The sequence below is a fragment of the Herpailurus yagouaroundi genome, unplaced genomic scaffold (assembly GCF_014898765.1).
Source record: "Herpailurus yagouaroundi ecotype Mexico unplaced genomic scaffold, PumYag 220, whole genome shotgun sequence".
Classification (NCBI taxonomy): domain Eukaryota; kingdom Metazoa; phylum Chordata; class Mammalia; order Carnivora; family Felidae; genus Herpailurus; species Herpailurus yagouaroundi.
In genome coordinates, this window is record NW_024412451.1 from 5070317 (window position 1) to 5091726 (window position 21410).

General features: G+C 53.2%; 1 protein-coding gene across 5 annotated transcripts; it reads left to right on the forward strand.

Annotated features, from left to right (window-relative positions):
- Window positions 1–485: 485 nt before the first annotated feature.
- Window positions 486–17055, forward strand: SNRNP70 (small nuclear ribonucleoprotein U1 subunit 70). 5 transcript variants are annotated; one of them, XM_040457682.1, is made up of 10 exons: window positions 486–687; window positions 1387–1609; window positions 3414–3476; window positions 3590–3644; window positions 8163–8227; window positions 8396–8458; window positions 9082–9163; window positions 12429–12530; window positions 16042–16129; window positions 16212–17055. In XM_040457682.1, exons 2-10 carry the CDS (start codon window positions 1463–1465, stop codon window positions 16861–16863), a joined length of 1317 nt encoding a protein of 438 aa, XP_040313616.1. In that variant the 5' UTR covers window positions 486–687; window positions 1387–1462; the 3' UTR covers window positions 16864–17055. The 5 variants fall into 5 exon arrangements, with proteins under 5 accessions (XP_040313616.1, XP_040313620.1, XP_040313615.1 ...); XM_040457686.1 differs by having other exon boundaries at window positions 1453–1609; window positions 16239–17055; XM_040457681.1 differs by having other exon boundaries at window positions 487–687; window positions 1453–1609.
- The last annotated feature ends 4355 nt before the right edge of the window (window positions 17056–21410 follow it).

A 21410-nucleotide genomic window follows, 5' to 3' on the forward strand; every position in this document is an offset into this window, starting at 1 on the left:
AAAGACTTTCTCTTAGTCACGTGCTATATATCTTCAGAGCCCAAGCAACGCCTAGCATTACACTAGGCGCTGAATGAACAGTTATGATTTAACAGGTTAGACATCAACGTAACACCATTCACGTACGGACTCTTTGCCTCTTTGCCAGGCGGCGGAGGGGTATTTAGTTGTACACACAACATTCGCATGCGTACAAGATCCGGGAAGTGTGTTAGGGAAAGGGGCGGAGCACCGAGGAGTCTCGCGCATGGAGGCGGTTGGAGCCGAAAGCGAAAGGTGGTGGGGGCTGGGGTTTGGTGCGGTACCCGCGTGCGCACTGCGGCCTGCAGCCAGCCGCGGCAAAGGAGTTTAAGGTGCCCGTGGGCGGGGAAGTGACCTTGCGCGTGCGCAGTCCCCGCGGCGCCGCCAGGTCCCTGTGTGTGGGTCGTTCTGGATCGCGCCGCGCGTGCGCAGCGCGGCCGGCGGAGGGATTTGAGGCTGGCTCCACCCCTTGCCCCTGTCGCGAGCCGAGGCCGCGCGGGCTCGTGAGCAGCGGCCTGGTGCGCGCGCTGGGCGGGCGACTGAGGGAGACCGACGCGGGCGCCGCCGTAGTCGAAGCGAGAGCGGGAGTCCTTGCTGCTGAGGGGCCGCCGCAACCGCCGCGAGCCCCCGGACCGTCTCCAGGCCGAGGAGGGCGCCGCGCGGCGGGTGAGTGAGACTGAGTGGCCTTACCGGGTGCGGAGCCGCTACCCACAAACCCCTGCGGTGGGCCCTAGCCTTTTCCCCGCGGCCGGGCCCCCTTCCCGCGCCACCGCCGCAGGACCTTTCTGGACCCCTTACCCAGACTCCTCTGGGCACCGAGGCCCTCTTCCCACAGCTCTCCCGCGGCCCCTTACCCACAGGCCCTTGCGGTGTGTTGCTTTTTTTTCTTCCTCGTCTCCGCGGCGCCCTGGACCCTTACCCATAATTCCTTTCGCCTTTGGGGGCCTGCATTTATTACCCACAAGCCCCCAGCTCGAGGGGCTTGTTGCTTACCAGATTCTTCCCTTGATCGGAGACTTCCTGTGATTCTCGCCCCCATAACCTGTTCTCCAAGGTGTGGGACCACCAGCCGCCATTGGTTTGGACCTCCCTCGTAAGGATCGTTGAGCCCCCCCACACGCTCGCAGGGAACCTCCCAGCCCCACGGCTCCTTGCTCGGGACCCTGAGACTTTAAGTCCTCGTAAACTCTTTTTCAGTCATCGCTGCCCTTACCAGCCTTGCCTCGCCCTCTCACAGCCTTCCCCCGTGAACTTTATATTTCTCATTCAGATTTAGTTCTTTGCCGTGAGCCATACGATCATTCCGTGTTCTTCCAGGACCTGCTTTAATACTGAGATCTTACTCCTTCTTTTTCTTCTTGGGAGTCCCGGGATTATAGGGGCTTCGACTCTCCCGGTCACCCTAACCTAAGGCCGTCCTTCCTCCCTCAGACTTGGCAAGATGACCCAGTTCCTGCCACCCAACCTTTTGGCCCTCTTTGCTCCCCGCGACCCTATCCCATACCTGCCACCCTTGGAGAAACTGCCACATGAGAAACACCACAATCAACCTTACTGTGGCATTGCGCCCTACATCCGAGAGTTTGAGGTGAGTTCGCTGAGCAGACTCTTAGTGGTTTGGGTTCTGAGGCCGGGGGGCTGGATTTGAGGGTCCAGTTTCTGGACACTTTCTGTGTGATTTAGGCGGGGGACTTAACTCTTTCTGATTCTCAGTTTCTCTGTCTTAAATGGGGTCGATAATGCTTCCTTGTAGGGTTTTTGTGAAAATTCAGTAAGTAGCAGCTGAGGATTCAGGTTCTGGGGTCAGGCAGTCCTTGGCACACCATTTATCAGCCATGTGACCTTGGGCAAATGGTGTGTTCTCTTACTTGATTTCTGCATTTTTTGCCAGGGGATAGTAGTATTTTCCTCATAGTGTTGGTGGGGAATTAACTGCGACACTTATTACAGGGCTGGGCACCAACCAGTCAGCAAAACGTCGGTGTTACTGCGTTGACCAGTTTTGTTGTTAATAGGATGATGTTCGTGTGGGCTTGAGGATGTCGGCTATGCAACTGCAGGGAAAACACAAATACGTAACTTGGGCCTCTGTTTTTGTCGTTGGTAAAACTGGCCTGACAACATCCACCTTCTAAGGTGCATCAGAACACACCTGAGAAATGCTGGCACACAGCCAGAAGTCAGAAGCGGGAAGTTCTGGCCTCAAGTAAGAAAGGGCCGTGAAGGTGGAGGAAGCTGCAGGGCAGAAGTTAGTGGAGAGATAACAGGAGGTTGGCTCTTTAGTAGGATTTGCCACCCTCGGTGAACCGGTACTGGGAAGTGTTATTAGCTAATTAAACTAATTTAACGGCTACAGGCCAGTGGCGTTCTTGATGATGTGGTCATGTGGCAGTTACCGTTTAATGAGTGGCTGGGGAGATCTTCAGGAACTGCCCTGGCCCTCAGGAGGGGTCCAGTCATTGCTTCTGAACTGCACTGTCCTCTTCTTGGGCATCAGCCCTGGTCCCGATCTCTGTCTATGGTAACGGACAAATCTTTTGCAGATTGGGGTTTTTGGTAAACACGAAGGGATCGTTCTGATTTTTCTCGTATCTTTAAAGAAAGACCACAGAATAAAAGATCAAGTTTTTATTTGTTTATCTTTTAAACGTATTTATTTTTGAGAGGAGAGAGCACGCACACACAAGCAGGGGAGGGACAGAGAGACAGGGAGACACAAAGTCTGAAGCAGACTCCATGCTCTGAGGTGTCAGCACAGAGCCCAGTGTGGGGCTAGAACTCATGAACCATGAGATCATGACCTAAGCCGAAGTCGGATGCTCAACCGACTGAGCCATCCAGACGCCCCAAGATCAAGTTGCTTGTTTTTGTTTTTGTTTTCAGTTGTTTTTTTTTAATGTCTATTTATTTTTGACAGAGAGAGAGAGAGAGAGAGAGAGAGACAGAGCATGAGCGGGGGAGGGGCAGAGAGAGAGTCCCAGGCAGGCTCTACACTGTCAGGCGCAGAGCCCGACACAGGGCTTGAACTCACAGACTGTGAGATCATGACCTGAGCCGAAGTCAGATGCTCAACCGACTGAGCCACCCAGGCGCCCCAAGATCGAGTTTTTGTTAATTTCAGCAGGCATAAAACTGCTCTATCAGGTTGCTGTAGAAGTTTCTGAATTCTTCTGATTTGTCTACTTTTCTGGTCACAGACTGGGAACAGTTTGTGGGTAGCACTGGTCTGTGGACCAGGTTTTGATGCCACTCCCCACCTCCACTGGCCTGGGAACTGTCCGTGTTTGCTTGTTTGTGTGTGAGTGGCTGAGGCACGTGTTGTTTTCTGGATGGGTGTCCCTTGCAATTTCCCCCTGTCCCTCCCACCCTGTCACCTGTCTTCTTATTTCCAGGACCCTCGAGATGCCCCTCCCCCAACTCGAGCCGAAACCCGGGAGGAACGCATGGAAAGGAAGGTATGTAATTTTCATCTCTTAGCCACATGTCGTTTTGCCATTTTCTCTCCAGGATGTTCCCTGACATCAGGGCACTTCTTTCCTCATTCAGTTGTCCACCTTTTTCCTGACAGAGACGGGAAAAAATTGAGCGGCGACAGCAGGAAGTGGAGACAGAGCTAAAAATGTGTAAGTCTCTCTTCTCTTCCCCTCTCTTTTTCTTCAAACCTTCTTGCATTTTTCTCCGGCTAATCCAACCCAGGACTCTAATTTGGGAAGGTGGGGGTTTTAGGCCACAAAGTTGGCCAAGCATTGTGTTTGGTTGAGGATTTAGAAGTACAGCGTGGGGTCAGGGTTGGTGGGAAGGGAGGCCTGGTACCTCGGGCTGCGCACCGTACGGGGGAGTGCACTCAGGGAGACTCCCACAACCAGCTGGGTGTCCTGGGCTGCAGGACAGATCCGTTATAGTCGTAGTCATTAACCAGACTCACAGAGGTTCACGTTGGTCTCAAGTGGCCCTTTCTTGTTGGAGTAAGGATGTTGTAGTTGGAAGACTCGGTCTTTCTTTCAGCTCTTGTGAGGCTGGTGAATCGTGTCATTTTGGACCTTATTCCCTGGAGCGGCATGTTTCCTCAGGGCTCTTATGCAGATGCCAAGCATCTAAAGACCTGATACCAGCCGAGAGCTCTCTGAGCAATGACTCACCAGAGCTGCCTTCCTGTCCTTTCTCAGACCCTGTGTTCAAACCGCATTCAGAATTTCCTCTTCCCACCTGGTCTCCTTGGATGTTTTCTTCCCTGGCACATGGCCATGTAGCCTTGCTAGTCATGCTCTCTGTTGTTGCCACCCAGTTTGTTTTTAACACTTTCTTTACTCCTTTCTCCGGTTCGTCACCACCACCTGTCCTGTTACTCTCTGAATGTCCCAGATCTGACCCTTCACTCCATATGTGTCACCACTCAGGTTTTCTCTTGCTTGGACACACAGTAACCGTCTGATTACCTGCGTGCCTGTCTCCACCAAGTTCTTTGGGTCTTTTTAAAGTACAACTTTGTATCATTTTCTGCTAACAGCTTCCTTTTGCTCTCAGCTTAAAGATGAAAGTCTCTTTCCTGCCCGCTGTTTCAAATTTGTTGTGCACTGTGCTTCCTTCCCTCTCGAGCTACAGCGGCCTCTTCTCATGCCTCGTTCTTGTTGGAACGTCCCTTGGCATTGGGGTTTTGCCCAGGCTGTTCCCCCAGTCTCTGATGACACCTTGGTTTATGTGTAACAGCTCTTTGTATCCCTGTTCAGCTGTCACTTCTCAAGGAAGCCTTTCGTGACTTCCTTGCTCGGGTCAAGTCACCTTGTGCGCTGAAAGCCCCGAGTCCTGCTACAGGTTGGTCGCTTTGGTCTGCAGGGGAAATTTGAAGATCATCTCCACCTCTACGCTGTGGGTTCACAGCTGCTCTAAGAGAGCAGTGTTTGGATGCGATTTGCTCACCAGCATGGCCCCAGCTGCTATAGGGCTCGGCACACAGAATTGTCAGCAGTTAACTTGGGGAGTCTTGGTTGCATTGTAGGGCACAGGCCTTGCAGTCTGACCCTTGTGCGTTGTAACCCCGATCCTGCTGCTAAACTGCCAGGTGGCCTTGGATAAATCTTTTCTCCCCTTAGAAGTTATTTTCCACACTTTTAAGAATGGGATCTTGGTAGGTTAAACGACATCATAAAGATGTAGTTGGTCGAATTCAGGATGTGGGAAAGGGTATAAAACAAAGTTGTAACTCAGTTTCTTTAACAAATAAATGACAAGGAGAAAAAGGGCAGGGAGTGGACCAAAAACGATTAAAGAATCAAAAGATCGGTCAAGCAAGTGATGTGTATGCTTGTTTGGATCCTGATTTAAATGAGGTAACTGCATTGGGGCGCCTGGGTGGCTCAGTCAGTTAAATGTCCAACTTTGGCTCAGGTTGATATCATGGTTTGTGGGTACAGAGTCCTGCATCAGGCTCTGTTCTGTCAGTTTCAGATCTATGTCCCCCCTGCCCCGTTCTTTTTAAATAAGCGTTAAAAAAAAAAAAAAAAACTAACTTTAAAAGTCCAGTTTTGGAAATAGCGGAGTACATTTGAACCCTGGGTTTCGGGTTAAGGAGCTGACCTTAACCTTTTAAGGTCTAGTAAGAGTACAGTGGTGATGATTTCTTTAAAACTCTTTGTTAGAGGCTGCAATGCTATGTCTGGTGTTTGATTTAAAATACTTTGGTGGGATGGGGGTACAGATGAAGCAAACATGGCCATGTGCTGATAATTGAAGCTGGTTCATAGGGCTTCATTATATTCTTCTCTGCTTCCCTTAGTGTTTAAACTTCTGCATAACTGGAAAGATAAAAAAAAACAACGGGTCAAGTACGTTAGGGTTTTCATGGCCCTAAGAGCCTCCATCTCCAACTACAGAAGTTGGCTCTGCCTTGTCACCCGTAGCAGTTACCATTCGAGGGGACCTTGTCCCTTGTTAAGCAATTGGTGTACTTCATACCGTTGACTTCTCCCAGCTTCCAAGTGTGGCGGGGGGTTATTACTCCCATTTTTAAGATCAGGAAACCCGGGGCTCGTTGAGGGCAGTATACTTCCCAAGAGCCGAGAGTTTCGAAATACTTTTCCTACCATCTGAAAGCCTAAACAGGCTTCCCGGCTCCATAGGGCGTTTCTTCAGGCTCCTGCTCGGGGTTGCTACCTAGAAAATCCCTTTAACCAGGGGTTTTCCAAGGGCAGAGGTGCCAGCACGGGAGTTCCCTGAGTTTGTGCGCACAAGTGCACCAACTGATGAGCTGCTGACCGGCTTCAGTTCTCTGCTGCCCTCTTCCTGCTGACGTCTCCTTTTTGCAGACACATGGGTGTTCTCGGCTCGGCTGCACTAGTTTTTGCCTTTGGCCACACTCAAGGGCAACTCCTCGAGTAAGCAAGAACCGCAGAGAGTTCTGCGGTGTCCCTTGGATGCTGCCGGGCACCTCCACGGCACGTCAGGAAGTTTCAGGTCTCTGCTGTTTGACCTTGGTCCTCTCCCCCATCCCCTGCAACCATTGTAGCCTTAGCATTCCTACCCCGCCTGTTAGGCCACCTGCTGCCTAGGGTTGGCAGATGCGTTTCCCGTTGCAGCTGTGATGGTTTCAGGTCTTCAGTCAGATGTCCTCATCCTGGTGAGGCCTTTCCTGACCTGCCCATTACAACTCTTCACCCTGGGTCTGTCACTGTGTGATGGAACCAGATGATTTCCTCACCGAGTTTGCTATCGGCCTCCCCGCATGAGTATCTGAGCTTCGAGAGGACGGGGCTGTGGTTTGTCTTGTGCGCCACTGAATCCCTGGCTCCGTACGACGGTTCCGGGAACTCGCCAGCACTGCACAGATACCTGTTGGACGAACGGACAAGAGCGGTTGGTGTAGATCGAGATACCGGGGCACAGAAAACTACGACACAGAAGGATGAGGGATGGTGAGGAACTGAAGGGGGTAGGCGCAAAGATGGCGTTGTCTTCAAAGGCCACCGTCACTTTCCAGGTAGTTAGGCTCAGTTCTCTGGTTTGTAATACATTCCCTGAAGTCATCTTGAGTTTCGCTTGTGTTTGCAGCCTAGCCTCCTCAGATCTGCAGCTTTATTTCTCTGGCTTCTTGCAGCACCCAGGCTGTCATCCTGAGAAGCTGGTGTGTAGGTGTTCAGTATGGAGCTTGGTAGTTAGAACACCGGGGCTGTGAGGTTGGGCTGGGATGTAAAGCCGGGCTTGGCCTCTTTGCTGCTCTGACACTTTTCCTCTTCCATGCTTCGGGCGTTGGCTTAGTTTCCGTTTGCAGAATGAGGATTCATTTTCACCGTGCGGCAGTGTCTGGGCCTAATTATGTGTTCAATAAATTATTAACGTTCATTTTTTTACATTCTCCTGGGATACGGCATGTCATTCTACGGGTTGTGCTGTGTCGTGTCACATGGAAGAACTGCCTTTGCTCTGAAGTGGTCGGGGTGCCTTTGGGACCCTGGCAGGAGTCGAGGACCGCTGTGTGTGCTTGGGCCTCTATAGTTGGTGAAAAGGACTTCTTCCCAGGCCTGACCCACCAGAATCCCCCCTGGAATTGGTTTTGTAATAGGTTTTGGCTCCTTTCTGTGGAGATGGTTGTTCCTCAGTGGCCTCGTGGTAGGAGGGTTGGGAGTAAGCGCCTGTTGAGCATTTCGTGCGCTCCAGCACCAGGCCTGGGTTTCTCCCTGGGGCACAGAGGTCATGGGGCAGAAAGTAGGTGGACACTGCTAGGCTCTCTCCCAGCCTTTGAGCTCCGGTTTTCCTGAGGGCTGTAGGTGCAAGCCGTGTCGTTGGGTGGCAGCGTGGCCCCGCACCTGAGGGAGGGAGCCTGGCACCTGGAGTGGTCAGGCTGCCTCTGGATGCCCAGCCTTCACCTGGAAGGGGCTGGGGCTTTAACATATGTAGGTCTGAAATGGTGTTCAGACTCCTGGCCCCCATCCAGTGTCAGCTTGAGGTCAGCCTCTCCCCTTCCCCCATCAGCCTAAACTGGTTACTGAGATAAAGACTGCTGTGCCCCAGGGAAACTGGAAAACGGAGCGTGTCCGAGGTCTCCAGGTCACCAGCAATTTTATTTTAACGGATCTCTGTCCGTCCGTCTTTCTTGCTGTGTGTGATTGTTGATATTTTCTACGTACACATTCTTTTCTTCTGCACAGGGGACCCTCACAATGATCCCAATGCTCAGGGTGATGCCTTCAAGACTCTCTTTGTGGCTAGAGTGGTGAGTCCCCAGCTCCCCAGCCCTGGAGCCCCAGAGAAGCCAAAACCCTGGGCTGCTGAGAGCTTGGGTGTGGGACAAAGGACAGTAGGCTAGGTCCTGGAATGTTTTGAGGGCTTGGGGATGGTTAATTTCTCCCACTTAACTTTGTGTCTGTCTGTCTCCTGGTAGAACTATGACACAACAGAATCCAAGCTCCGGAGAGAGTTTGAGGTGTACGGACCCATCAAAAGAGTGAGTGGACTGGGACGGGGGGTTATTTGAATTGGAAAGGGATTTGGTGGCGGGGTGTGGAGGGAGAAGGCTGGTTCCTGGCCCCAAGGATGCATCCCATCATTTCAGGGCTTCAGAGTCCATGGGCTGCCTTTCCATTCTGACTGTACTTCCTCGCAGGGGATTTTGGGTAGCAGGAGTAAAATTAAGAAGTGGTAACTAGCCAAGCCCGTTTGTTTACCGTTGTCTGCGGCTCCCGTTGCTGTGAGGCAGAGGCGGGTGGTCGGGACAGAGACTGTCAGGTCCATGGAACCGGAAGTATCTGCCGTCTGGCCCTTTAGGGAAGAAGTAGAAGCGTGTGCCGATTGCTGTTGTGGAGCAAGGCTCTGTGTTTAACTGGCAGGCCTCGATTTCATCGAAAAGTCCCCTGAGCGCTCTGAGCAGTAGTGAGGGCTTGAGATCAGTGTGCGTGTCCACTGCTGAGCCCGGTGCTGGGAGGGCATTAGTCACCTGGGGCTCTCAGGGACGGGGACAGGGTGTGAGGCATCTGTCGCTGGCGTAGGCCGCCTCTGTGGTTGAAAGGGTGGGATTTCCTTGTCTGAGAGCTAATCTCTGCGCCGCCCCCCACCGGCTGACTCCCTCAGATACACATGGTCTACAGCAAGCGGTCAGGAAAGCCCCGTGGCTATGCCTTCATCGAGTACGAACATGAGCGAGACATGCACTGTGAGTACCTCTGGCCTGAGCCCTGCCCTCTGACCCTCTCTCTTCTCTGCTGCCCAGCCCCTTCCTGTCGTCTGTCCCCAACCCCTGCCCTGCCAAACCTGACATTAGCGATGTCTCTTCTCCTCCTCCCTCTGTTTCTGATATATCTTTTTTTTTTTATATACGTGTTTTTTAAAAAACAAAAACCAAAATCCCCCACAACGTGTGTGTGTGTGTGAACCCGGGGAGGTAAGTGTCACACGTTGAACCTCAGGGGCAAGGAGGGAACTGGGTGGGAGCTGGGGCCAGCTGGACGTGGGGGGGAGGGGTCGGGTGTTCGGGGAGCCTCTCCCCATTCCCCCCACCAGAAGTGGGGGTGGCTAGGTCAGAATGAGGACTGGCCTTTGAACCTGCCCTCTCTTCCCCCCAGCAGAACTGGGGCTGGGCCACCCGACCCTCCGCCTCCCCACCCCTGGCCCCCCACCCTGTTCCTCAGCGGGCAGTGGGCCTGTAGGCGTGTTCGGCGCCTGCCCCCACATCTCCAAAGCCCCCTTTGAGGCCGCGGCGGCGTCCACATGGGCAGGGATGGGTGGGCGGGGGCGGGCAGGGCTGCGGCGTGTCCAGGGGCCGCCGTATTAATTGACTGTTCTTATTGTCACTGCAGCCACCACGCAGCTGGCTTGCAGCTGATGCTTACGCTCCCCTTACAACACCTCAGTGTATGGTTGGTATAAGGGTTTGTATCATGGGTAAGATCACTCAGCACCGCACACTAGCCCAGCTTAGCCAGGCAGTGCAGGAGCAGTGAGGCCTCCCTCCTCCCATCCCCAGTCGCCCCCTCAGCCTCCCCGCACCTGGAACCCTTTCCTTGTTTGGGTGCCCTTTGTCCCTCCTGCCACCCCTGTCCCCAGTCCACAGGCTCTCTGGTAATCTTGTCGGTCCCAGGAAGGGAAGGACGGACCCTGATTGGAAAGGCGTCTGGCCTCTCCAGTTGGGCTCCACCCAGCCCCTGACTTAACCTGGCTTCATGGCGTCAGTGGGAAGGTTACAGGAATGCCGAAGACAGGACGCACTGGGGGGAGGGCTCCGCATGGAACCCTTCAATCCTTTGCTCCCTGCCCCCGTGCTTCTGTGGGGCTGTCACTGTGGTGGCCCTGGAGAATCTTTCTGGTTGCTAGATTCAGGGTGCTGTGCCCCTTTGCTGTCTGCCTTCTCCTGGTCGAGGCCTACCTAAGGGCCGTGGTGCCCAGTGGCTCTGCAGAGTGCACGGAATTGGGGATTGGAGTGTGGGAGGGACCAAGTGACAGGCTGCCAGGGGCTGAAGGTGTCGTAGATTCTACTTAAAACCCTTCCGCTGTCTATAGAGACCTAAGAGAGGGAGAGAAAGACGAGCCTAGAAGCACACATGTCACGTGGTTTCTTTGCTGGTACTCCTGGGTTGGGCTTCTTCCGGGGTTTGGGACACTGAACCAGAGCAGGGTTCCTTTGCCTGACTGTGTTCCCGGTCCTTCACTCCCGTCCCCCCACTACCCTCCTCTGGGTTCGGGGGCCGAGCGGCCCCTCCTCCTCAGATCCTGGGCTGCACGCCATCTCCTGGACCCCTTGAGGCTGCCCCTTTGGGTGCCAGCCTTTGACCTGCAGGTGGCGGGAGGGAGTGTGGAACTAGAGTTGGAAAAGTCCTTCTATGTGCTGCGAGGGGGCGGGGCGTGTGCCTAGTTTAGCGTGGACTTTACCGGGAAAGGTGAGGGCGCACAGGTTCTCTGAGGCCTCCCCAGCCGCCTTCTTAAATGCAATAAGATAGTCCCGGGACTTTACCAGCTCCTAGACTTGATGTTAATCCTTGTCTCCCCCTCTTTCAAGGCCTCCATGAGGTTTCTTTGGGGTCCGCCACTTCCTCTGCCTGCCTCCAGGTGGTGCAGGAGACGTGGTTCCTCTCCCTCTCCACTGGCTCCCTAGAACCCCCCCCACTTCCCTCCCTGTAGCTTTAGCTGACCCCATGGTGGTGGGTGTGGGGTCTGTGCGCGTGCTCAGGTAAGCTTGGGGGCTCCAGGTAAGCGGTCCCGTGTCCCCCCCCGGGAAGCCCGCCTCCTCGCCAGGCCCCCAGGAGTTGCCGAGCCCCCCCCATCCCGCTCGGTTTGGACACCCGCAAGGCCGGCATCGGTAAATGGCACCTTTTTCTCTTCCTCTGGTTGTTATTTGGGGGGGAGCGGGCTGGGGCGGGGCAGGGTATTGTGGTTGGTTGAGGACAACTCCCTAGGCCAGGGCTGGGGGTGGGAAACGGACTTTTTTGGCCTTCCCGACGCCCGTGTGAGACAGGCCCTGGGTTGGGCCTGCCCATTGCTGTGCCCTGCCCAAGAGCAGGAATATGCCTCACCCCGAATCTCCCCCTCTACTCCTCGCTCTGCCCGGCAGGCTCAGGCTGGGGTTGGCCTCCCAGCGTTTGTTGAGCAGGGGCTGTGGAGGGAGAGATGGGACGGGGGCTGGGATTGGGTGGCAGTCAGTCGGCGCAGGTAAGGCAGGAATTGTGAGGAGCACCGCACGCCTCCCATGCCTCCCTCCACTTTCCCTCTCCCCCACCTGCTGTAGGGGGCCCCTCCAGGCCCCCTGGGAGCACCGTAACCCCACCCTTCTGCTCCCTGCCATTTCCTGAAGATTTCTCCCACCCTTTTCTGGTTCATTTTCTGTTCTGATGTCTGTTCCCCCCACACTCACCTCCGTCCCCCAAAACACAAAAAAATAAAAAATAAAACGGTGTGAACTGGGGTGCAGCGCGGCCCAGCTGGGCCTCCTCCCCCAGCACGATGTTTTAGGGTGCATGCCTGGGGTTGTGGAGGAGCCCTCCCCCACAGCAGAGTCCAACCTTAAGTTAACCTTCAGTTTCTTTGCAGCGACTTTGGCCGCCTGGACAGGAGGGGGCTGCTCTGTCGGGTGGGAGTAGGCAGGGCTTGGCAGCCCAGGTGGGTGGGTGGTGGTTGGGGTGGTCCTGCTCCCCCCAGTAGCAATTGGGGGGTGATGAAAAGTTCCGAGATGGAGCAGGCCCCTCCTGGTTTGGGAGAGGGTCAGTCTGGCTGTCAGTTGCCTGGCTGTCTGGTGGGTGTGTGCTTGCGTGCGTGTGTGTGTGCGCGCGCGCGCGCGTGTGTGTGTGTGTGTGCGTGTGCGTGCGCCTGCGCACAGAGTGCCTTGAAGGGGACATGGGGGTGGGGATGCCACAGAGCCGGGCCCTGTCCTGACTAGAGGACCCTCTGGGGACTCTTTCCCCCTCCCCCCCCCCCCACGTCTGTTGCAGCCGCTTACAAGCACGCAGATGGCAAGAAGATTGACGGCAGGAGGGTCCTTGTGGACGTGGAGAGGGGCCGAACCGTGAAGGGCTGGCGGCCCCGGCGGCTAGGTGAGCGCTCCCTGTGTGGGCTGGGCCCCGGCGGGCCTGCATCCCTTCTGCATTCCCTGCCACTTTCTGCCTGCCTGGCTGCTCACGTCTTTCCTTCCTCTCTCCAGCTTGTCTCTCATCACCGTCATCATTCCTGAGGGCTGTCTTCCTGTTCTGGGTTACTCTCTAGTTGGTGGACTTCCTCTCTTTGTGCCTCATTCTCCTTATCCTGGAAAGTGGGGGTCACCTCAGAGTTCACCAAGCTCAGCATACCAGATGCCCAGCTTGGCAAGGAGCCCCTGGTAGGGTTGTAAATGTCACCCTCTCATCCACTGACTCTTTGCTCTTGCTTGTCTGTTGATACGTTGGTTCAGCAAATGCCTGTTTACCATATTTTTCCTTTTTTTAAAATCTTTTTATTTTTGAGAGAGAGAGAGAGAGGGAGGGAGAGAGAGAGAATACCAGCAGGGGAGGGACAGAGAGAGAGGGAGACACAGAATCCAAAGCATCTCTGGGCTCTGAGCTGTCAGCACAGAGCCCGACATGGGGCTCAAACTCAAGAACTATGAGATCATAACCTGAGCCAAAGTCAGATGCTTAACCGACTGAGCCACTCAGGCGCCCCCCATGTTTTTGCTCTAATTTTTTTTTAATGTTTATTTCTTTTGAGAGGGAGAGAGAGCCATGTGCATGGGGCGGGGGGTGGGGGGCTGAGGGAAGGAGAGAATCCCAAGCAGGCTGCATGTTGTCGGCACCCAGCCAGACACGGGGCTCAGTCCCACGAACCATAAGATCGTGACCTGAACCGAGATCAGGAGTTGGATGTTTAACTGACTGAGCCACCCAGGCGCCTTTACCATGTGTTTTAGTCAAGAGCAAGGCATACATATATGACGGTCTTTGTCTGTCTCTAATTGTCATTCACAGTGTCAGTCAAGGTCAGTTTGGTTGCAGGTATCAGAAATACATTTGAGGATCTTAAAGCACAAAGGAGCCTTGTTGATTGAGAATCCCACGGATCCTTTGGAGCCCAAAGATGTGTGATGCCAGTTGGCCTGAAGGGGACCTGGTAGCCAGACCTTAAAGTTGCCAGGAGCCACCTCTGGTGTCACTGCAGCTTGCTTTTGTCTTGCCTGCTATTTGTGCAGATCTCTTCTGTGTTTCCCTGCACTGGCCTAGTGTGTGTCCTGCTTTATACCCAGTCTTGACTGAGTCTCTGCGTTTTGGGGTGGGTGGATCTCAGTGGCTCAGCCTTGGGCCTGGACCTGGGTCTGAGGTCTTGCCATCCAAACATGCCTGTTACGGACCTACTTCTTTGAGGGTGAGTGACAGTTGTCCAAGAAGATGGTCCTCCTTGGGTAGACCTGTCAGATGGATCAGTACTCTGCTCTTACTCCTGCCTTCCCGCCCACTCTTCTCACCCTGAACTTGCCTGTGTGACAGAGACCACACATTCAACTGCTGGGTCTCTGAACAACAGATCGGTTTTTATCTTGCCCTCATTTCTCTGGGGTGGAGTGAGTTCTTCAGAGTGCTGTTTCCTGTTCTGGTAGAATCCCGGAATCCCAGAATCTTCTAGGTCAGTTGGCATTCAAATTTTGCGATTGCAGTACCTAGTACTTCCTGACCCAGCATGTATACATGCAAAATTATAACCCAAACAAAAGTTTTATGAACAGAAATTGCTTTTTTTTTTAATGTTTATTTTTGAGAGAGCGAGCATGGAGGAGGGACAGAGAGTCACAGGCAGACTCCACACTATCTGCACAGAGCCGGATGTGGGGCCCGAATTCACGAACCACAAGACTGTGACCTGAGCTGAAATCAAAAGCTGGATGCTTAACTAAGGCACCCAGGCTCCCCCAGAAATTACCTTTTTTACAGACAGTCTATACTAATATTTTATATTCTGTTGCTTTACTTTGTTTTTTGTTTATTATTATTATTACTATTACTATTATTTTTTTAACGTTTATTTCTGAGACAGAGCATGAGTGGGGGAGGGGCAGAGAGAGAGGGAGACACAAAATCCGAAGCAGGCTCCAGGCTCTGAGCTGTCAGCACAGAGCCCGACGTGGGGCTTGAACTCACAAACTGTGAGATCATGACCTGAGCCGAAGTCGGTCGCTCGACCGACTGAGCCACCCAGGCGCCCCTGTTTTTTGTTCATTAAAAAATTTTTTTTATAGTGTTTATTTTTGACCAGGAGAGAGTAAGTGGGGGAGGGGCAGAGAGAGGGAGACACAGGATCTGGAGCAGACTCCGGGCTCTGAGTTGTCAGCACAGAGCCCGACGAGGGGCTCCAACCCACAGAATGCAACCCACAGAATACCTGAGCTCAAGTCGGATGCTTTACCGACTAAGCCATCCAGGCGCCTTTTATTTTTTTTAATGTGTTTCGGTTGCAACCTATCTAATTGGTGATGTGATCCATTGCTGGGTTGTGACCTGACAGTTGAAGACACAAGTCTGTTCTGCATCATACCTGTGACGTTCCAGATGCCCGGTCAGTTGCCTGTGCCTGTTAGAATGTTTGCTCTCCGAGCATCCTTTGCCTGTTTTCACCCGGCACTGCTGGAAGTCCTTTCCTTTCGTGGAACTCCGGCCCGCCTCACTGAAGCTTGCTTCCGGTCTGTGTGGTGTGGAACGGTGCACGAGAGGGCAGCTTCTGGAGTCGGCCAGGAGTCCTGTCCCAGTTCTGCACCTTCGTGGCCAAGTCCCCGTGTGGGCAAGTGACTCTCTGGGTTTGTTTTGCCATCCGAAGAAGGCGCCGTTGCTCCTTAGTTGTCCTTTGACTACTGTGCGTAGACACTTATGTTACATGCTGGTGACAGCAGATCCAGACCTAGTCCTGACTTTCACGGTGCGTAACAGTCTGGAGAGGCAGGAGTTCCCTGCTCACAGGGGCGTGTGCACTGTGAAGCGCCACCTGAAGTTTTAGGAAAGAAATGTATTCAGTCCGTGAGTAAATGGTGGGGAACCGGGCAGTGGGGTAGGTTCGGGAAGGCTTGCGGTGGAAATGGCGTTCAGGAGGACCCATAAAGGGGGAGTAAGTTAACCGGACAGGGGAGAGCAGTGAATGATCCCCCGAAGTGGGGCAGAAAGGAGACGGAGACAGAGAGTGTGAGGGGGTTGAAAAGCGCCCCGAAAATGAAGAACCAGTGGCCAGCTTCTGGAGGCCGCTTGATGGAGATTTTGGAGTAAAGGCAGTGGGAAACTGTTGGAGGATTTGAGGCCAACCACGTTTTTTAGTTAGGTTTCTAGCTTGGCGTCGTGTCAGGAGGCAGCTGAGCAGAAGGGGTTTGGGAGGCTGTGTGGACTTGGAGGTTAAGGGTGCGCTTTGGAGTCTGAGTACAGGTGTTGACCAGCTGGCGCTTGGGGAAAGGCCTCAAGTGTGTGAACACAGCTGTCTTGTTAAAGCGCACCCGCCACTGGCGGTTGCAGGCCTGCCTTTTGCTCTTTGATGCGCCTCGTCTCCCTTTCCTGAGTGCCCTGTTTGGACTGACCCTTTCTCCGCCCGCCCCCGCCCCAGGAGGTGGCCTCGGTGGTACCAGAAGAGGCGGGGCCGACGTGAACATCCGGCATTCGGGCCGGGATGATACTTCCCGCTACGATGAGAGGTAAGATTGGGCAGCTGGTTTCCTGGGATGCGGGCGGTCACGTGGGGGAGCCCCGCCACAAACCTCTGCCCACCTCATCCAGGCCCGGCCCCTCCCCGCTTCCCCACAGGGACCGGGACCGGGACCGCGAGCGGGAGCGCAGGGAACGAAGCCGCGAGAGAGACAAGGAGCGAGAACGGCGACGCTCCCGCTCTCGGGACCGGCGGCGGCGCTCACGGAGTCGCGACAAGGAGGAGCGGAGGCGATCCAGGGAGCGTAGCAAGGACAAGGACCGGGAACGGAAGCGGCGAAGTAGCCGGAGCCGGGAGCGGGCACGACGCGAGCGGGAGCGCAAGGAGGAGCTACGTGGTGGCGGAGGCGGTGGCGACATGGCGGAGCCCTCTGAGGCTGGTGATGCGCCGCCTGATGACGGGCCTCCTGGGGAGCTGGGTCCTGACGGCCCTGACGGTCCAGAGGAGAAGGGCCGGGATCGAGACCGGGAACGACGTCGGAGCCACCGGAGCGAACGGGAGCGGCGCCGGGACCGCGACCGAGACCGGGATCGCGAGCACAAGCGGGGGGAGCGGGGTGGTGAACGGGGCAGGGATGAGGCCCGAGGTGGGGGTGGTGGCGGCCAGGACAACGGGCTGGAGGGTCTGGGCAACGAAAGCCGAGACATGTACATGGAGCCTGAAGGAGGTGATGGGTATCTTGCTCCAGAGAACGGGTATTTGATGGAGGCTGCGCCAGAGTGAAGAGGGCTTCTTCCTCTCCCCGCCCCCCCCCTCCCGTTTTGTTTGGACGCCTTCCTACCCGTCCCTTTGCTGTCGTCCTCTTCCCAACCTTCTTGGCCACCACCTAAGTTTGCCAGCCAAGGGTAGGAGTCTCCTTATTTGTTGTGGCCCCTTGGATTTAAAATAAAATTAATTTCCTGTTGATAACAAGCACCTTGGTTTCTTCGCTGCTTTTAATGTCTTCCCAGAAGGTTGTGCCCTTTCCAGCAGCCCTACTCTGGTCTGTGTCCCAGGGCATGCCAAAAACCTGGGCTTTTTTGACCTGGGACTGGGGCTACCCCCACTACCCCAGAGCCATTTAAACTGGGATAAGGAGGTGCTCTGAAAGGGTTCCCTCTGTTAGGGTCTTAGATGTCTTTGTGGTTTCCTTTCCTCTTCTTTTTTTCTTTTTCCTTTCTCTTCATCTAACGTCTTTCTCAGGGCTCTTATGGGGCCGTCTCTCTGTAACCCTTGTCTTGGTGAAGGTGGGGCTCTAAGATGAGGTTACTCTGTGGAAGCTGTGATTTTGGAAGGGGAGCTGTTGAGGCTGGAGAGCTGGGAAGGGTGGGGAGATGAAATGGGAGCACAAGCTGGGGGAGGAGGAGCTGAGCCACCCAGGTGCCCCTCTTCTTTTAAATGTTTATTTTTGAGAATGCACATGTGAGAGTGGGGGAGAGGCAGGGAGAGGGACAGATCTGAGGCCGGCTCTGTGCCGACAGCAGAGAGCCTGATGTAGGGCTTGAATTCAGGAACCGTGAGATCATGACCTGAGTTGAAGTTGGATGCTTCACAGAGCAAGCCTCCCAGCCACCCGCACCATGAGTATTTTTACTTCACACACGGCTCTGACAGTGGAGGATTAACGGGAAAGGGGAGGTCCCATCAGCAGTTGAGATTCCAGCTGTTTCTGGACAGAGAAGATCACATCAGGTGACGGTGAGGACACTTCAGTCTGGTGACTGCTTGAGAAGGAAGCCAGTTAGCCTTGCAGAACCTTGGAGCGGCTCCAGACCACAACTACAAGTGCAGTGAGGGTAGCGGACTCCAGAATCTGTACGCGGAACAGTCGCCCTCCATTTCAGCACTCGATGCTTAGGGAGCTGGGTGGGCATTTCCTGCCCAGGCAAATACAGGAGCTACTTTGGTGTTTGAAAAGTTTCTCTGTCTAAAGGCAAACTTGGCTTGATAACCCAGAGGCAGCCTGTTAAATCTGTCTGACACACATGGATTATGCTATTTTTTTTTTAGAGTTTATTTTTGAGAGTGCACGTGGGGGAGGAGCAGAGAGAGAGAGGATCTGAAGCAGGTTCTGCGTGGACAGCACAGAGCCCAATGTGGAGCTCAAACTCACCAACCATGAGATCAAGACCTGAGCCAAAGTCAGACGCTTGATCGAGTGAGCCACCCAGGCGCCCCTCTAGAAAGAATAGCACTTGCATTGCTGAAAACCAAGCACATGGATTATGCTTCTAACTGCTTCAGTCGTCCTAAGCATCCAAGGGTGACAGGCGTTTGAGAAAATCCTGCAACAGGAGACCACGAGGTTAAGTGGAAAAACTGGCCCTGGAAGGAAGACTTTAGAGAATAAAAGAGAGCTCAGTGTCTCTAATTAGCATATTCTCAAAGATCTCCCAGATGCTGCAACTACACTTCTGGAATTGGCTACAAAGAACAGTGTTCTGGACTAGCGTGGCACATGCCGGTTATGTTACATAAAGACCAGTCACGGTTTGTAAAAGAACTTGTGAAAGGCACTGGGGACCTGGGCTCGAGGGAGTCTGATGCCTAAGAGAAGGAAAGCCAACACCCTCCCTTTTTCTTTGAGCACATTTGCCAATTTGGTTTGGGGGAACAGACTCAAAGTGGCAGTCCAGTGGGCTGAGTTCACAGAGGTCACACCATGCAGGTGGGGCTTGAGGGCAAAATTATGCTGAGCCAGATGGGGCGCTGAGCCCCCAGATCTACACGCAGTCCCCACTCAAGGCGTTTGCCAACTGCTAAGCTGCTTGCTGTCAGTGCAAGAAACTCCCCACCCCCACCCCCAAAAGGGCTCATGGGAAAGAACTAGCTGGAGGCTACAGAGCTGAGCAGAAGTGGCAGCGGCCTTGCGGGTCTGGGGGAGACAGGTTGGGGGTCCCACCCTGCAGGGAGCAATGGCCATGCTGGAGGTCCCCAGAGCGGCCACCATATTGGAGGAAGCCACAAGTGAAACAGCAAACATGAAGAAACCTGAAAGTGAACCTCATCAGGATTTAGGTGATCTGCCTGCCAGGAGAGAACTTAGCCCTTTGGAGGAAGGTCTCATTCAGAGTCTCTGTGATGTTTATTACACAATACTCAGCATCTACTCAAACATCCTTAGGCACTTTAGAAAGACAAGGACTTGCATTGCTGAAAACCAAGGAAAGAACAGCCAACAGACCCAGGCATTCTGACCCGGGCATTCTAATGTTGTTCTATATGTTGACAAAACAAGGAAAGGGAGATGGAGGGAGAGGGAGAGAAGGAATCCAAAGCAGGGCCCGTGATGTCAGTGCAGAGCCTGACCTCAAACCATGAGATCATGACCTGAGCTGAAATCAAGAGCCAGATGCTTAACCTCCTGAGCCACCCAGGCGCCCCCAGGATGGAGAACTTTAACTGAGAGCTGCAGTCTTTAAAAGAAAAAAGTCAAATGGAAACTTTAGAGCTGAAAACATTAACAAGTTAAGAGTTGAGATGCATTCTGTAATCAGATACTTCGTGACCTGAAATGTTCTGTTACAAACATTACAAGTACTAGGGGAGAAAAAGAATTAGACAAACGTTCTTGAAAGTAAAAGAAATCTCACGACCTTTTAAGGAAGTTAACAGGAAATACATCACCAAAACAAGGGATTTAAAAGAGAGGAAACTATGGGGCGCCTGAGTGGCCCGGTCGGTTAAGTGTCCAACTTCGGCTCAGGTCATGATCTCACGGTTCGTGGGTTTGAGCCCCGCATCGGGCTCTGTGCTGACCTCTTGCTCAGAGCCTGGAGCCTGCTTCAGATTCTGTGTCTCCTTCTCTCTCTGCCCCTCCTCCACTTGCACTCTGTCTCACTCTGTCTTTCAAAAATAAATAAATGTAAAAATAAAAATAAATGAGAGGAAACTAGATCTGATTCAGAGCAATGGAGGAAAGTCCCAGTTTGGCAGTTTCTAGAGAGCACTTCCAACCCTTTTGGGGTCAGAGGATTCAAGTTTCCAAGGAGTTTTCAGGTTAAAAAGAAGGTTCAGTAGCTGAACCAATGGCACTAATCATTTCACAATATACATAAATCAAACCATCATGCTGTTTGTCCCCCTTAAACTTCTACAGTGCTGCATTGTCAATTATTTTTCAGTGAACCTGACTAAAAAAGAATCCGTAAAATTCCTTGTGATGGAAAGTTTGAAAAATTGAGAAGGTGATGGAAGAAAAGCACATAGAAATCCCAGGAAAGCAAAAACAAAACCAGAAGCTGTCCAGGAAAGGAAATGGAAGCACAGAACACTACTTGGGCTCGGCAGGAAATAGTAAGTACTCAGACATACCATGAGCACTTGATGGATGGCCCGAAAATCTGGTAGGAGAAAACTACCATGGGAAGAGAGCAGAAAGGTTGTAAGAGCAGCAAATCAATATGTAATCTATTACTAACATTGCTACATTGAGACATAGCATGTTACTTAGATTCAGAAGCAACTAGAAGATTGAACAGCCATAAGCTGCCTCTTGCAGTGGGGAGAGTTAGGGTGGGGGTAGGGGCAGGTTCTTTTCAGTATCAGCCTTTCTGTATTCTTGGATTTTGCTTTCAACTGTAAACATGTTTTGTACTCTGAGGGAGAGAGGGAGAGACAAACTTGATCTAGCTCTCTCCCTTTGCCAAAGCCCTTTTCTGGCTTCCGCATCCCCATCCAGCTAATGGTGCGGGCAGGCAACAATCAGTCTTCTCCGCAGTCTTGTCTACATTTCCTATGTACCTTTGGCCTCTTTAGAATACCTGATACCACTGCCCGCTTCCCCTTTTAAAAGCACCCTTTTGGGGTGCCTGGGTGGCTCAGTCGGTTAAGCGTCTGACTAAAGCTCAGGTCATGATCTCACCATTTGTGGGTTCAAGCCCTGCATTGGGCTCTGTGCTGACAGCTCAGAGCCTGGAGCCTGCTTCAGATTCTGTGTCTCCCTCTCAATCTCTCTCTCTCTCAAAAATAAATAAATGTTAAAAAAATAAATAAAAGCACTTTCTTAACAGTTTCTCCCACCTGGTTTCCCTACTACTTTCCTGCCCCCCCCCCTTTTTTTTTTTTCGGAAAATAAAATTTTAATGTTTGTTTATTTTTGAGAGAGACAGAGAGACAGAATCCGAAGCAGGCTCCAGGCTCTGAGCTGTCAGCACAGAACCTGATGCGGGGCTCGAACCCACGGACCATGAGATCACGACCTGAGTCCAAGTCCCACACTTAACCAACTGAGCCACCCAGGCACCCCCCCCCCTTTTTAAATCTTCTTTCTAACTTTGAAATGTTAGCAG

Excerpts from the sequence above, each read along its gene's own strand:
- SNRNP70 (XM_040457682.1), top strand. The coding sequence starts at position 1,463 with ATGACCCAGTTCCTGCCACCCAACCTTTTGGCCCTCTTTGCTCCCCGC. Across the intron at positions 1,610-3,413 it reads CCTACATCCGAGAGTTTGAG|GACCCTCGAGATGCCCCTCC; the intron begins GTGAGTTCGCTG and ends TCTTATTTCCAG. Across the intron at positions 12,531-16,041 it reads CTGGCGGCCCCGGCGGCTAG|GAGGTGGCCTCGGTGGTACC; the intron begins GTGAGCGCTCCC and ends CCCCCGCCCCAG.